Source organism: Coenobita brevimanus, chromosome 4 (assembly GCF_032717465.1).
Source record: "Coenobita brevimanus isolate Jiangsu-jjx chromosome 4, ASM3271746v2, whole genome shotgun sequence".
NCBI classification, from domain to species: domain Eukaryota; kingdom Metazoa; phylum Arthropoda; class Malacostraca; order Decapoda; family Coenobitidae; genus Coenobita; species Coenobita brevimanus.
Window position 1 is genome coordinate 39,055,158 of NC_136957.1, and position 17,016 is coordinate 39,072,173.

The following is a 17,016-nucleotide window of genomic DNA, read 5'->3' on the forward strand; positions in this document are numbered from 1 at the left end:
TAACAAATGCTAATACTAGTTCTTAAGTCAATAAGTCTTAATGCAATATTGACTAAAACCATCGGAGATGTTTCCTGTAAACTGGAAAGGGGTGAGGCAGGGTGAGGCAGAGGAAAGCAGGGAGAGATTGAGAGGATGGGTGAAGCTGGGTGAAATAAATGATTGAAGAATGAGGAAAAGTGAGAGTTTAGAGGGGAAGAGGTTAGGCAGAGTGAGGCAAAGCAAAACTAAAATATGGACAGATGGACAAGATAAGGCAGAGAGATACAGAGTGAAGGACAGAGGGAACGCATATAGTTAGAAACATGTGGACTAGAACACAGTAGCTACATTATTTGGGCAAAGTAGGCCACAGTTATAGCCATGTACAAAAAGAAGTAACACACAGCTATTGAAACAGGAAAAGCCTTCAGTCAACAGGGACTGGATGATGGGGTTTGTAGAGAGGAAAAATACAGGGTAGGACAATGTGAACAAAGAATAGAGGGTATATCTGTGTTGGGAGATGAATTTATATTTACCTTCTGCACTTGGCAAGTGTACCTGCCTCCTTAAAACCATCAGCCAATGCAAATTCTCCAGAGAGTGAACAGAGGGGATGCAGATTTTATCTGCATCAAAGTTACAGAAGCAGGTAGCCATCCATCCATCATCCAATCCTACATTGCCCCATGAGGAGCGTAGGGGCCCGGGGCTAAGCAGTTGGTCCTGATATTTAAGATGAGAGTGACCAGCCTCATTCATCCCTGAGTGGCATTACATGAGCAATCAACCCCAACCATCCCTTGGATATAAACCTTCACCGGCTCAATACGACTGGAGCGCAATAATTACTCACTAAACCACCAAGCGCCAAAATCTGGTTATATGGTTACCACCCAGCGTAGTAAATGGTTTCCTGGTGTACAGGAAACATTTGGCTTGTCACTCAGTGTAGAGTCACCCACAGGCAGAAGGAAGAGGAAATACTTATGGTAAAAATTTGAGTTTTGTTTTAAATCAGCATCATCATAATTTAATTCTCCATTTTTTATATATAGAAATATATTCACATATATTAAACAGGATGGTTACTAAGTTAAATAAAGAATACAGTCTGCAGATTTTAACCATGGATTTTGTATATGATGAGGTGAAAGAGAGAGAGATTGTCCAGGTGCTTGAGGGTGCGAAAGTGGATGTATGTGGAATAACTGAAACAAAATGTAAAGGAGAAAGTGTGAGAGAATGGGAGTATGGATGGGGTATATGTGCAGGAGTAGGTGAGAATGAGAGGGCAAAGGAAGGAGTATGTATAGTTGTGAGTAAAAGATGGAAGAGGAGCATAAGACAGTATGGATCAGTTGGGTCAAAGATTGTGTGGGTAAAGTTGAAAGTTGGAATACAAATGTGGGCGATTGTGTGTGTGTATCCACCAATGCAAGATCGTGCTAGAAGAGTGAGAGAAGAGTTCTGGACAAATGTGGAAGTGTGCATGGAAAAGTTTGGAAGGAATGAGAGAGTGTTTTTGATTGGTGATATGAATGGTAAAGTTGGGAATGTGAAGGTGGATAGAATAGTTGGTGAGTGGGGTGTGCCTGCTGAGATAGATGAGAATGGGAGTGCGTTAGTGGACATTTGTGCTGGGAGGGGGTTCGTGATAGCCAATACCCTCTTCAGGCATAAAATGATCCACAGGTATACATGGCGAGTGATAAGAAGGGTGGGTGGTGAACTGAATGAAAGGAAGGCAATGATTGATTATGTGTGTGTGGATGAAAGGATGCGAAGATGTGTAAAGGATGCAAGAGTGTATAGAGGTTGGGGAGTGGACTTTCTGACCACTACTTGGTGGTGGCCAGAATTAGAATGCAAGTAAGATGGAGGAATAGAAGAAGGGAAAGACGAGAGGAAGGAGTAGTTGCAAGGAGAGTGGAAAGGTTACAAGAGGATGAGAAAAAGGCAGAGTATAAGAGAGAAGTGGAGGAACGATTGGGCAAATATGAATTGGAGCAGATGGGAGACGTGGAAGGTGTGTGTAAGATATTTACAGAAGAAATATGTGCAGCATGTGATGTGGTGTGTGGAAGGAAGAGAAGACGAAGGGGGTGCAAGGAACAGCGTGGTGGACTGAAGAGGTGAAACAGGCTGTGGCACAAAAGAAGAAAGCATACAATGAATGGATGAGAAATAGGGGCGTGGAAGAAGTTGAGAGGCGGAAGAGAGAGTTATATGTGGAAAGAAAGAGAGAGGTGAAAAGATTAGTAAGAGAGAGTAAGAAGAGAGTGGATGAGGAATTTGGAAGGAATTTGAGTGTAAAGTGGAGGGACTGTAAGAAAATGTTCTGGAGAGAAGTGAAAAGAGTAAGACAGGGTGGAAGTGAAGTTAGCAGGGGAGTGAAAGATAAAAATGGTAGATTACTAGTGGAGAAGGGAGAAAAAGTGAGCAGATGGAGAGAACACTTTAAGGAATTGTTGAACGTAGAGGATGGAAGTAATGCGAGTATAAGTGGCTGGGGAATGGCTGGGAGAAGGAGGGAGGTGAGAAGACAGGAAGAAATCAGTAGGATAGAAGTTGTGGAAGCAATGAAGAAAGTTAAATCGGGGAAAGCCCCAGGAATTGATGGAGTGTGTGGTGAAATGCTGAAGCATGGGGGAGAGATAGTAGTAGAATGGATGTGGAAGATGTGCAGATTGGCCTGGGAGGAAGGTAGAGTCCCGGAGGATTGGAAGTCAGGTATAATTATTCCCTTGTACAAAGGAAAAGGGGAAAAAGAAGTGTGTGGTAATCATAGGGGCATTTGTCTTCTTAGTATAATAGGAAAAGTGTATGGTAGGATACTTATAGACAGAGTTAGAGAAAGAACAGAGAAATTAGTTGGAGAAGAACAGGGAGGCTTTAGGAAGGGAAGAGGTTGTGTAGATCAGATATTCATTCTTAGATCTTTAGTGGAAAAGTTTCTAGAGAAGGGAAAGAAGTTGTATGCAGCTTTCATGGATTTGGAGAAAGCATATGACAGGGTGGATAGACAAGGATTGTGGAAAGTGTTAAGAATATATGGAGTAGATGGGAAGTTGTTGAATGCTGTGAAGAGTATGTACGATGGTGCGAAGGCTGCAGTGCGTGTGGATGGTGAACTAAGTGAATTTTTCTCTTTGAAAGTTGGTTTGAAACAGGGATGTGTCATGTCTCCATGGTTGTTCAATCTGTACATGGATGGGGTAATAAAAGAGGTACAAGGTAGGGTAGTGGATGTTGGAGTGGCCCTGGTGAGAGAGGATAGTGTTTGGAAACTCCCTGTACTGTTCTTTGCAGATGATACTGTGTTGTTGAGTGAAGACGAAGGGGAGCTGCAAGGCTTGGTGGATGAGTTTGAGAGAGTGTGTAAGAAACGGAACCTAAAGGTGAATGTAGGGAAGAGTAAAGTGATGGTCTTTGAGAGAGGTGAAGTTAGTGAATGTACAGCGAGGTTGGATGGTGAGGAATTGGAAAATGTGAGTACGTTTAAGTATTTGGGTAGTGTGATGAGTAAGGATGGAGGTTTGGAGGGTGAAGTGCTTGAAAGGGTACAGCAGGGAAGAAAGGTTGCTGGTTCCTTGAAAGCATTGATAAGAAACAGGGAAGTGAGCATGGAAGTGAAAAAGTTACTACATGACAGTATTGTGATACCAACTCTAACGTACGGAAGTGAAGCTTGGACATTGTTGGAAGGACACAAGTCAAGAGTGAGAGCAGTGGAAATGAGTTATTTAAGAGGAGCCTGTGGAGTCACGTGGAGAGACAGGCTGACGAATGAGGATATAAAGGAGCGTTGTGGTGTGGATGTGGATGTGATAGGAAGCGTTATGAGGAACACACTGAGGTGGTTTGGCCATGTGGAGAGGATGGAGGGTGAAAGACTGACGAAGAGAGTGTATGTGAGTGAGGTGGAGTGGGGAAGAGGGAGGGGGAGGCCGAGGATGAGATGGAGGGATGGGGTGGAGAGGTATATGAGAGAGGGGGATGTGAGTTGGGAGCAGGGCAGTGAAATGGCGGGGGACAGGGCGACTTGGAGGCGATTTGTTTGTGGCCACCCCAAACGGGATTGAGGCGTCTGGCAATAGATAGATAGATAGATAGACTATAAGGGGTTGGCAATTGCCAACACCTACTTTCGTTATAAGATGATCCACCGGTATACATGGAGAGTAATGAGGAGGATGGATGGTGAACTTGTTGAACGAAAGGCAATGATAGACTACGTGTGTGTGGATGAGCGAATGAGAAGACAAGTGTTGGATGCAAGAGTGTGGAGAGGGTGGGGGAATGGAGTCTCGGACCATCACTTAGTGATGGCCAAGGTAAAGATGCAAAGAAAGTGGTTGAGGAGGCGAAGGGGAAGACAGGAGGAAGCAGCTCCTGTGAGAAGAGTGGAGAAATTGCAAGATAGTGAGAAAATGACAGAGTATAAGAGCATAGTGGAAGAAAGATTGGGAAGGTATGAGCTAGAGCAGATGGAAGGGGTGGAAGATGTATGTAAGATATTCACGGAAGAGATAGGCGCAGCGTGTGAGGCAGTTTGTGGAGTGAGGAGGAGATGCAAGGGTGTACAAGGGACAGCATGGTGGAATGATGAGGTGAAACGAGCTGTGGAACAAAAGAAGAAGGCATATGGTGAATGGTTGGCGAGTAGAAGTAGGGGAGAATGTGAGAGAGAGAAGAGAGAGGTATATGTGAGCAGGAGAAGGGAGGTTAAGAGACTGGTGAAGGAGAGTAAGAAGAAAGTAGATGAAGAGTTTGGGAGGAATCTGAGTGTGAAATGGAGGGAGAGTAAGAAATTGTTTTGCAAGGAGGTAAAGAAAGTAAGGCAGTGTGAAAGGGGAAATAATAGGGGAGTGAAAGATAGGAATAATAGATTGTTGGTGGAGAAGAGAGAGAAATTGAGGAGATGGAAAGAGCACTTTGAGGATTTGTTGAATGTAGAGAGTGAGAGCAGTGTGAGTATAAGTGGTTGGGGAATGGCTGGGAGAAGAAGAGATGAGAGGAGGGAGGAAGAGATCAGTAGGGAGGAAGTAGTGGAAGCGATGAAGAAGATTAAGCTGGGAAAGGCCCCAGGAATTGATGAAGTGTGTGGTGAAATGCTTAGGTATGGGGGTGAGATTGTTGTGGAGTGGATATGGAAGTTGCGTAGATTGGCTTGGGAAGAGGGAAGGGTTCCAGAGGACTGGAAATCAGGTATAAATGTTCCTCTGTACAAAGGAAAAGGGGAGAGAGAAGTATGTGGTAACCATAGGGGTATTTGCCTTCTTAGTGTGACTGGTAAAATATATGGTAGAATACTCATTGATAGGGTTAGGCATATGACAGAGGAGCTAGTTGGAGAAGAACAAGGGGGATTTAGGAAGGGAAAAGGGTGTGTAGATCAGATATTTGTTCTAAGATGTTTAGTGGAGAAGTATCTAGAGAAGGGAAGGAAAGTGTATGCTGCCTTCATGGACTTGGAGAAAGCTTATGACAGAATAGATAGGCAAGGTATGTGGAAGGTATTAAGAATATATGGAGTGGAGGGGAAATTGTTGAGTGCTGTGAAGAGTATGTACGAGGGAGCTAGGGCTACGGTGCGAGTGGATGGTGAGCTGAGTGAGTTCTTTGATCTCAATGTGGGACTGAAACAGGGGTGTGTGATGTCTCCATGGCTGTTTAATATATATATGGATGAGGTTGTAAAGGAGGTGCAAGGTAGGGCAGTGGATGTGGGGCTGGCCCTAATGAATGAGGGTGAGATTTGGAAGCTTCCGGTGTTGCTGTTTGCTGATGATACAGTATTGTTGAGTGAAGATGAATGGGAGTTGCAAGGTTTGGTGAATGAATTTGGGACAGTGTGTAGGAGGAGGAAGCTGAAAGTTAATGTAAACAAAAGTGAAGTTATGGTGTTTGAGAGGAATGAAGTCACAGAGTGTGCAGTGAGGTTGGATGGTGAGGATATGGAGAATCGTTTCGTTTTTTTGTTTCGTTTCGTTTTTAAAGGCTCCAACATGCTTGCATGTGTCGGCCTTGGTCACCTAATGGCGGCTCTCCACGCTGCATGATCCATTGCAGCCTCCCTGTTCAGTCCCTTAACCCTAAGGTCACACTTAATGACCTCGTCCCATGTCTTTCTCGGTCTACCCCTCATAACCCCACCCCCAATATTAACACTTCTCACCTTCCTCACCCAATTATCATCCCCCATCCTCTCCACATGTCCAAACCACCTCAATCTACCTCTCCTCATCACAACACCAATACACTCCAGTCCCATCCTACCTCTCAACTCTTCCATTGTAAACCCAGCCCCTCCAGGCCTTGGACGCAGGGATGCACTGCACATCCACCTAATCATTGTCATTTCTGTACGTCTGAGCCGGCGAATGTCTTCCTCCTTCACTGCCCAGGTCTCACTGCCATACAGCATTACACTCCTAACACATGCTGCATACAAAGACCCCTTAGCATGTAGGGAGAGCCCTCTCAATGTCAGGAGAGGCAAGAGCTCCCTGAACTTCTTCCAACCACTTCTCACCCTAGCCACAGAGCTACCTCCAGCCCCACCTCCAGTACACAACATGTCTCCCAAATAACAAAACTCTTCCACACACTCAAGAGATTCACCAGCAAGTTCAATCCTTTCACGTCTGACGATCTCCACCTGCTCACCCCGGCACGCTGTACACATAAAATCAGCATTATCTCGCAGTCTACCTCTGATACCACTACATCTCTTATGCACCCATTTATCACACACACCGCACAAGATGGAATTACTTCCCACGCCCTTGTGGCAAACTGCACATGGCCACTCTCCCTCGTCTTTGACAGTACCGCCACCAACCCTAGATATCATCACTTTTGTTTTATCTGCATTTACCCTTAAACCCTTTTGCCCCATACCATCTCTCCACTTCCTAAACCTTTCCTCCGCCTCCCGTTCATTCTCTGCAATCAACACCAAATCATCAGCATACAACAACTCCCACGGGAGTCCGTTTCTAAAGTCACGTGAAAGGGCTTCAAGTACCATGATAAACAACATGGGACTCAAGACTGACCCCTGATGCACACCAACATTCACAGAAAACTCATCACTCAAATCTCCATTCACTCTCACCGGGTGTGAGCACCCACATACATGGCTATAACCACCCTAACCAGCTACTCCTCCAAGCCAAGCTTTCTCATTGCCCACTTCACCACCTCTCTAGGGACTCTGTCAAAGGCCTTTTCCAAATCAACAAAAACAAAATAAAGATCCCTTCTCCTACCAATATATTTTTCCTGAAGCTGTCGAACAATGAATATGGCATCAGTGGTCCCCCTACCTGGCATAAACCCAAACTGCATCTCATTAATATTCACTCTTTCGCTAATCATACCTTCTAAAACTCTCTTCATTACCTTCATTATCTGATCTAAAAGCTTTATACCTCTATAATTTCCTCTTTCCAGGGCATCACCCTTCCCTTTATACACATTTACAATTACACTCTTCAGCCAATCATCTGGGACAACACACTCACAAATAATCCTATTTATCAGGTCAGTGACTAAACTCACCCCTATATCGCCTGAGGCCTTCAACATTTCGGCAGTCAACCCAGACACACCTGCTGCCTTCCCCACCCTCATCCTGCCTATTGCCTCACTCACAGTAGCAGTATCAATCAAAGGCCAAGGGCCAGACACTGGATCTGCTGGCTCCAAACCTTCCCTGTCCCAGTCAAACTCCTCATTCAACAACCGGTTATAATGCTCTCTCCATGCATCTTTAATATCCTCACTGTTCACCAGTGAGTACTTGGGTAGTGTGATGAGTAAGGATGGAACTGTGGGGGATGAAGTACGTGAAAGGGTACAGCAGGGAAGGAAGGTTGTTGGTACACTGAAAGCAGTGATGAGAAATAGGGAGGTGAGTATGGAAGTTAAGAAGTCACTGCATGATAGTACAGTATTGTGATCCCTACCCTGACGTATGGAAGCGAGACGTGGACCTTGCAAGAGGGGAACAAGTCAAGAGTGAGAGTAGTGGAAATGAGTTACTTGAGAGGAGCATGTGGAGTGACGTGGAGGGACAGGTTGACGAATGAAGAAGTGAAGGAACGTTGTGGGGTAGATGTGGATGTGGTTGAGAAGATTAGGAGAAATACACTGAGGTGGTTTGGACATGTGAAGAGAATGGAGAATGAACGACTGACTAAGAGGATGTATGTAGGTAAGGTGGAGGGAGGGAGAGGGAGGGGTAGACCGAGGATGAGGTGGAGGGATGGAGTTGAGAGGTATATGAGGGAGGGGGGGGGGGAGGGTAGTCAAATGGTGGGAGACAGAGTGACTTGGAGGCGTTTTGTCTGCGGCCACCCTTTGCGGGATTAGGGCGTCGGGCTATAGATAGATAGATAGATAGATAGACGAGAGAAAAAATACTGACTGTTAAAAGTTCCACTGCCACTATTAAAGCTGACTTACCAATTTCACCCAGTTGACATAAATAGTTAAATTTAAAAAAAAAATGGTGGTATTATGAAACATAACCATGACATGTAACAACGACCTACTGTATCTAAGACTAATGAAAAAAGATTGTGAAACTGCCAAACTAGCTTTAGGGCAATACTGAGTTCCTTTATTTTATTAATTTCTTTATTTATATTTTTTAGAACAATTTTAGACTTTATCACTCCTACCTGAACTGAGCAACCTACCTGCCATTGCCTAACAAGGTCTTGGCACAATTATTTTTTCTAAAAGACTATCTATCTATCTATATACCTAGGCTGCTTCCCCCAAGGAAAGGGAGGTAGCCGAGACAGGACGACACACTCTCCATTTACTCATCCATTCAAACACATTCATTCGCATCTTAGCCCCAAAGGGGAGAACGGACAGATCCTCACCGCACCACACCGCACAAGGGTCAACTGCGCAATGCAATCAGTGACATCCGCAGCAGGGCCCGACAGCAGAACTGGTTTACCCCTGCCACATCATAACAGACCCATCCCCTTACCCGCACCTGACCTGACTAGCTGATCAGACCAAATGCGGGAGAATATCCCCTCAGGGCTGCGTCATCACTTATTCATTCACAATTTCTCTCCATTTATTTCTGTCACGCACAGCCACTCTTCCTTGCTCAACAGACATCCCTCTTGCATCCAGCGCTCTCTTCACACTGTCCATCCATCCTATTCGTGGTCTTCCTCTCAGCCTTACACCTCTCACATCAGATCTAGTTATCTTTTTCACCAATCGCTCATTATCCATTCTCTCCATATGCCCAAACCATCGCAACACCCTCTGCTCAACTCTACCAGCCATCTCCCGAACAACTCCAGTTCTCCTTCGCACTTCATCATTTCGCACTCGATCCATACGCGTCACTCCACACATACTCCTCAGACACCTCATCTCCATTACATTCAAACTTTTCCTCTCTGCTACACCCATATTCCATGTTTCAGCCCCATATAATGCAGTCGGTACCACAACACCCTCATACAGCCTTCTCTTTACATCCATTCTAAGCGAACGACATTTAAACACTTTTTTCATTCCTCCCATCACCTTTCCTACTTCATTTATTCTAAACTTCACTTCTGCATCTATTCTTCCATCCACAGCAACATGTGACCCTAGTTATTTAAAACAATCTACCTCCTCAAGCAACTCACCATTCAAAACTATATTCATCCCCCTACCATCTATCAACCTTGTACACTTCATCACTTTACTCTTATTCTCATTTACTTTCAATTTCCTCCTTTCACACACCCTTCCAAACTCCTCTACCAACTGTCTCAATCTCTCCTCTGAATCAGTCACCAGTGCAGTATCATCTGCAAACAGCAGCTGCTTCACATTCCACTCTCCACCATCAACATTTACCAGACTCAGACCACCTAAAACTCTTGCATTAACCTCCCTTACAACACCATCCATGTAAATATTAAACAACCAAGGCGACATCACACATCCATGTCACAGCCCCACTCTCACGGGAAACCAATCACTCACAGCATTTCCCACTCTTACACACGCTCTACTATTTACATAAAAACTTTTCACCCTTTTTAGTAACCTACCATCAAGTCCATACAATCTTAAAACAGTCCACAAAGCCTCCCTATCAATTCTATCATACGCTTTCTCTAAATCCATAAATGCCCAAAACACATCCTTGCCTTTCGTTAAATACTTTTCACACACTTGTCTCACAGCAAACACCTGATCAACGCATCCCCTCCCTCTCCTAAAGCCACACTGCTCATCACTAATCACTCCCTCTGTACCCTCTCTAACTCTCATAATTAACACTCTACCATACACCTTACCTACAACACTCAACAGACTTATACCCCTAAAGTAGTCCATGAGCCTGGGTCGATATCGGTACCATCTGGTGGGGCAAATTCTAACTGATATTTTTTAATTCCCTCATGTCCTTGATTAAAAATTTGATATGATAGCAGTCGCAGATGAGTAGCTTTTTATGAGTAATTGGCCATATAAAAATGGCCGCCCCTTAACTGATAAGGGTCTATAACTACTTTTACTACAGGTAGAAACATGATCTTGGTGTTTAAACTTATGTTATGGAGTATTTCCTAGTCCCTGGTGGCCACTACAAATGCCTAAGAGAGTCGGCCATCCTTATTTGACTGGAAAAATTCAAAATGTTGATTATAGATACTTCCAGATACTCGGTGCTTTCAACGTATAGTTGCTAAACTGAGAATGTACAACTAATTTGTATCTTTCACTTTCAGGTAGCTTGCATGCTTAGCTGTAGAAATGGAAAGTGAAAGGACATTGGATGTAAGTCAAGCGTCAAGTTATGGTGGTGGTGATAATGCTCAAGATGGACCGGGTCCTTCAACGCGTGCAAAAACTGTACCAGAATGCATTATACATAGCAGTACTTGTGATGAAAAACTGACCCTGAATCTCTCTTGTTTGAGGGACATGAACTCATGGAGCACACTTCTTAAGGCAGCACAAATAAAGAAACATCTACCAATTCTAAACATTGCCCAAGAAACTCCAGAGGGCATCATTCCAAAAATTCACTACCATAGGAAATGTAGAAGTCTGTTCACAATGAAAAGGGACCTTCAATCGAAACAAAGTACAGAACAGGCATCCAGTGACAAGGAAAAATTTGAACGAAAAAGACTCCAGAGGAGATCAATGACAGTATCTGAAGAGTCTAGAATATACAGCAAGGTCTGTATCATATGTGAAAAGGACAAATTTATGCCAGGCAGCCGGACAAGGGAGCGACTTACACAATGTGTTGAGCTACGGTCAGATGATACTCTTAGGAACACAGCAATTTCCAAGCAAGACAGCAGGATCCTAGCCTTATTGGCAAGGGCTTTAGTAGCAGCAGATGGCCACTATCATAGATCATGCTACAGAAGCTATACCAGAACAAGGCCACAGGTGATTCCCATAGAAACAGACTTAGAAGAATATCCATGTGTAATGAAGGAATCCTTTCAGAAGTTGTTTGCCTATATCAGAGAAGATGTTTTTGAAAACCCCAGGGTAATTAAGCTGACTGAGCTTACGACAAAACTGACCTGCTGGATGCTACATGAGGGAGTTCATAAGGTGGAAGATTCTACAAAGAAACATGTCAGAAGATATCTTGAGACAGAATTTGGAGAGAGTCTGCATTTTGTACAAGATGCAAAGAGAAAAGTCCTGGTGTACCCTGATAACTTGTCCCGAAATGCACTAGTCAAGCAAAATGTCATTCTGATGGACACAGTAGAGGACCTGGAATCAAAATGCGACATTGAAGGACTCTTGAAAAAGTCAGCTCACTTGCTTCATAATTCGATAAAAAAGCATAGTGTGTCCATATCTTGGCCCCCACTTGCATCAGAACTGAACAATTCTTCAGCTTTTATTCCAGGCAACCTAAAGGGATTCTTGCAACACTTAATAGCAGGGCCTCAGGATGAAGCTTCCCTTTCTCCAAGAATTCAGCGCCTCATTGAATCTGTAGGCCAAGATATTGTCTATGGGGTGACCCGAGGACAGCTGAAGCCACCAAAACATCTAATGCTGCCATATGCTACCAAGGCCTTCACAGGCTCAGTAGAACTCATTAGGATGATTAATCGTCTTGGGCATGGTGTGTCCTACACGCAAGTTGAGGAGTTGGAAACTGCATTATGTATTCAGAAACTTGAGTCCCAAGGAGATGAAAGTGTAGCCATACCTGAGCAGCTCCAGCCACTCATCCCAACGACCCTAGGCTGGGACAACATAGACCGGTTGGAAGAAACCTTGAGTGGGGGAGGTACATCTCATCGAGTAAATGGCATAGCAGTGCAACCCAGAGTGTATGGACCACATCCTCCTAGGAAAGCTCTACCCAAACCTGTTGTAAAGAAGAGGACCCTTGATGCAAATCCTATCATTCTACCTCCATACAATGCTGGTGAACGGGTAGGACCACCATCAAGACTGCATATTGCGTTACACTATAAGGAGGTAGTACAGCAAGCCCAGAAGAATAATTTGATTTGGATCTTGGCTAGATTGCATACTGCCAGTAGTCAAGAGAACCCAGTACCTGGATGGACAGGGTTCAATATTGCTACCAGAGATAATGAAGAAGTTTCTCAAAATACTGTGGCATATCTACCCACCATCAATGCTCCAGCTACTGAAATGTCCACTATCCATGAAGTTGTGATTCATTCGCAGAAGATCAGGAATACTTTGGAGCTCAAAAGCATTGTCGTAGTGTGTGACCAAGCGATATATGCAAAGGTCACTGAGATATTGTGGAAGCACAAGGACACGTTTTCGCACATTGTACCACGACTTGGGGCATTCCATACAATATGCACATTAATGGCAGTGATTGGGAAGCGTTTCTCTGATGCAGGACTACAAGACCTTTGCATCGAGTCAGGTGTCATTGCAGAGGGATCCATTTCTGGTGTGTTGGAAGGACGCAAATACAACCGTGCCATTCGACTTCATAAGCTTCTGTATGAAGCTTTGATGCGCCTGGTTTGGAGAGAATTCCCATCCTGGTGTGAGGAGCATCATAGTGAGAGTGCACATCATCTTCAGTCATTGGTGGTTGAGATTGAAACCATGTCTGCAAACCTGTGCCAGACTTCTTTCACAGAGCTCATCCAGTCTCCTTCTTTCCAAGTGATAGCTGAACTGTTTGACAAGTTCAAAGAACATCTTCGCAGTAAGTGTGGTCCTTTGGCCTGCTTCTGGATGAGTTATGTTGAAATGGTGGAGATTGTGTTGAATTTCGTGAGAGCCTCTCGTGAAGGAGATTGGCACCTGCACCTGGCAGCAATCCAGGCTATGATACCCTGGTGCTTCAGTTATGATAACATTAACTACGCCAGATACGTCTCATGCTACTATGCTGAAATGTCACATCTTCCCACAGAAAATCCCGATGTCTATGAGTATTTGAAGGCAGGAGGTTTGTCTATACAGCTTGGAACTGAAAATACATTTGGAAAGGTTCCAGTTGACCAGGCTGTGGAGGAGACGATTAACAGAGACACTCAGACAGCTGGCGGTACAAAAGGCTTCAGTCTAAAGCCAGCAGCAGTTAACCTTTACTACTTGACTGCAGAGTATCATAGCTCATATCTTAGAACCCTGAAATATGCATTGGACATGGATCAACCAAACAGTATGCACAAAGATCTTCAAAAAACAAGAATCCTCAAAGATGAAGAAGATGTCAAGAGGTTGATGGAGATTCTGGACAATAGCTGGATCAATCCTGTCAGTACTGAACAAATGGATCTTGTTTGCTTGTCAAGTGGATGTGTGGCTCCAAAAGATATTGAAACAGACCTTCTCGAAGCAAGACAATTAGGACAAAGAGCATATCAAAATTTCAGAGAGGAAAGGCTACAAAGCAGTCCACCAGTCAAGAAATTCCACGACCCTCTGCCCAAACTGAACCTGAAGACATTCGCCAACTTGAACAAGAAAAAGAAGACAAATAGCAACACTCCAAAGGAAGTAATCATGAAAGCTGACCGAAATCTATTTGCTCACATGGTACTCATTGCTCAGAGCAGAAGTTTGAATCTGCAGGAGGTTTTTCAGTACCCACTAGGCCCTCTTCCATGGTCCCTAGCAACAGCAGATGGTAGCCTCAGAAAGACAAATAAAGCTGCACTGGCCAAAGAGCTACAGAAGAATGTCTGTCCAGCGGAATGTGTGCCAGGGAAAGCTGCTTGTCTTATTGATGGTATGGCCCTGATCCAGAAAATAAGAGGCACCCATAAAACCTTTGCTGAAGTTGCTGACCATGCTCTTTCCATTGTAATTGCAGAAGGTGATGATTCTCCACGCATTGATGTTGTATTCGATGTGTACCAAGAAAATTCAATCAAAGCTGCTGAAAGAGTTCGGCGAGGTGAGTCTGAATCTACCCAGTTCAAGAGCATCTCACCTGGCCATACCATCAAACAATGGAGAAAGTTCCTTGCCAGTTCCAGAAACAAGGAAAACCTAATCAAGGTCATCACAGATGAGTAGAAACATCCAAGACACCAGAGACGGTTTGTTGGCAAAGTCATATATGTCACCTGTGGGGAAACCTGTTATCAACTGACTGAGCATGGTTCCATGGTAGTGGATGGATTAAAGTCCACTCAAGAAGAAGCAGACACACGACTTCTTCTTCATGCTGCCCATGCAGCCTCACAGGGCTATACAGCAATGAAGGTTGTATCAGATGACACAGACGTTCTAGTGCTATGTGTGGCCTTCTCTAGTGATATCCCAAGCAGCATCTATATAAAAAGTGGTACCAAAAACAGAGTAAAGTACATAGATGTTACCAAAGTTGCAGCCACACTTGGACCAGACAACACAAAAGCACTTCTGGGTCTTCATGCCATGACGGGCTGCGACACTGTGAGTGCCTTTGCAGGAAAGGGGAAGGTCTCTGCTTTGAAACTAATGAAAGGTAACACAGAACACCGAGAGGCCCTGCAGAGGGTTGGAGAGGGCTGGAACCTAAGTCAGGAGCACTTTCAGAAGTTAGAGGCCTTCACGTGTCACCTGTACAGTATCCAGGGAGCAACTAGAGTGGATGAGCTACGTTACCAAATCTTTTGTGCCAAGAAAGAAGAGGCTGAATCCTGGCAGCTACCACCATGTAAATCTGCTCTGTATCAGCATTGTCAGCGTGCTATCAGGCAAGAGTGTGGAAGCAGTCATTGGAAAGATGCCCAACCATTCCTCCCCCAACAGGAAGAGGCTGGTATACAGAGAATGTGGATAACAATGAGCAACTCATGATTGATTGGTCTGATGTTCCTGCTGCCCCTGAGGCTATTCTGGAACTACTCTCCTGCAAATGCTCACGCTCATGCAAGAATCCAACATGTCCATGTCTTGCGAATGGATTGCCTTGTACAGAACTCTGCAAGCTACAAACATGTAGCAACCAAACACAAGTTGAGATTATGAATGACAACACTGAGGATAGCGATGATGAAGCACATGACGAATGGGTGTAATATTTTCAGAATTTCTTTTTAGTTTTTACCTACATTCACTAGAATGAACACAAACAACAAGCAGATTACATACTTTTCAGATTATTTCAATGAAGTCTTTGCTTTGTCAAGTGCCAAATAGCCGGGTGTGGCTTGGCGCTGTAGGTATATCCATTGTAATAATAATTTGCTTAGTCTAAATGTTTAGTCTTCTATTCTTTCACTTATGAACCTTATGGACGGTCTAGGGAGATATGTGTGACTGTATATTGTAAAGTAGGTAGCCATTTTGACTGATTATTATTTTCATATGTATTCAAACTGATAATTGTATAATTTTTGTATTATGGTGATAATTTGATGTATATTTCATACACAAGGTATTTACAGTTCTCATACCAGAAGCAGTTTTGTTACACAAGTTTGTTTTATAGATAAATGTGTTATATATTGTGTTATATATTGTTATATAGATAAATGTGATTGAATACTTTCAGTATTAAAGGTTTGAAGGATTATTTTGTAACTCTACTGATCATTACTTACCATACACCCACACCGCCTCGGAAAAGTTTGATTATCGGTACCATTGAAAAGTGGCTCTTTATGAATAAAAAGCTACTGCTTTCGAAGTGCTATCATACAAAAATGAAAAGTAGAGACATATTGCTATTTTAAAATGCACGACAGAAATTGCCCCGCCAGATGGTACCGATGGTCAAATTTCTGGGACCAGGCTCAAGGCCTAAAGCTAGTACATTCATACTTATCACCCTTGCCTTTATACAACGGCACCACACAAGCACTTGCCCAGTCAATTGGCACCATACCTTTCTCAAAGCACACATTCAACAATCTTACTAACCAGTCAACAATAGTCACTCCACCACCCTTCAAGCATTCCACAGCACACCCATCCATACCTGCAGCTTTCCCTGTTTTCATCTCCTTTACTGCCTTCTCCACTTCCTCCTTCATGATCATAGAATCATTCAACTCTCCCAACACATTTATTCCTTGCACCCTTCCATCCGCCACAATCTCAGCCACCCTTTCCTCCTCTACATTTAACAATCGTTCAAAATACTCTGCCCATCTCTTCCTTACTGCATCCATCTCAATTAACATCCTTCCATCCTCTGCTTTTACTCGTTCTTCCTTCCCAGACTCTCCCTTTCGCACCCTTTTCACCTCCTCCCAAAACATTTTCTTATTCTGTTGAAAATTCTCTGTCAGCCGCCTACCCCACCTCTCATCTGCTGCCACTTTAGCATCACGCACAGCCCTTCTCGCTCTATTCCTCTTTTCCTTATACCTTTCATATGACATCTCATCCTTCCTCTGCAGCCACACTTCATATGCACGTCTCTTCTCAGCCACAGCCATACTTACTTCCTCGCACCACCATTCACTTCCTTTTCTTACACCACCACCCACACGTCTCACACCACACACCTCTTCTGCATGCCCCACCACAGCACTCTTAAACAACTGCCATTCCTCCTCCACGCTG

General features: G+C 44.0%; 1 protein-coding gene across 1 annotated transcript in view; it reads left to right on the plus strand.

Moving 5' to 3' along the window:
- Positions 1 to 10,761, plus strand: part of LOC145396818 (uncharacterized) — a 39,249-nt gene extending 28,488 nt beyond the window's left edge. Inside the window, exon 4 of the mRNA XM_080270106.1 lies at positions 10,758 to 10,761. Within this exon, the coding sequence (XP_080126232.1) occupies positions 10,758 to 10,761 (4 nt within the window). The remainder of the gene's footprint in view (positions 1 to 10,757) is intronic.
- Positions 10,762 to 17,016: the final 6,255 nt, after the last annotated feature.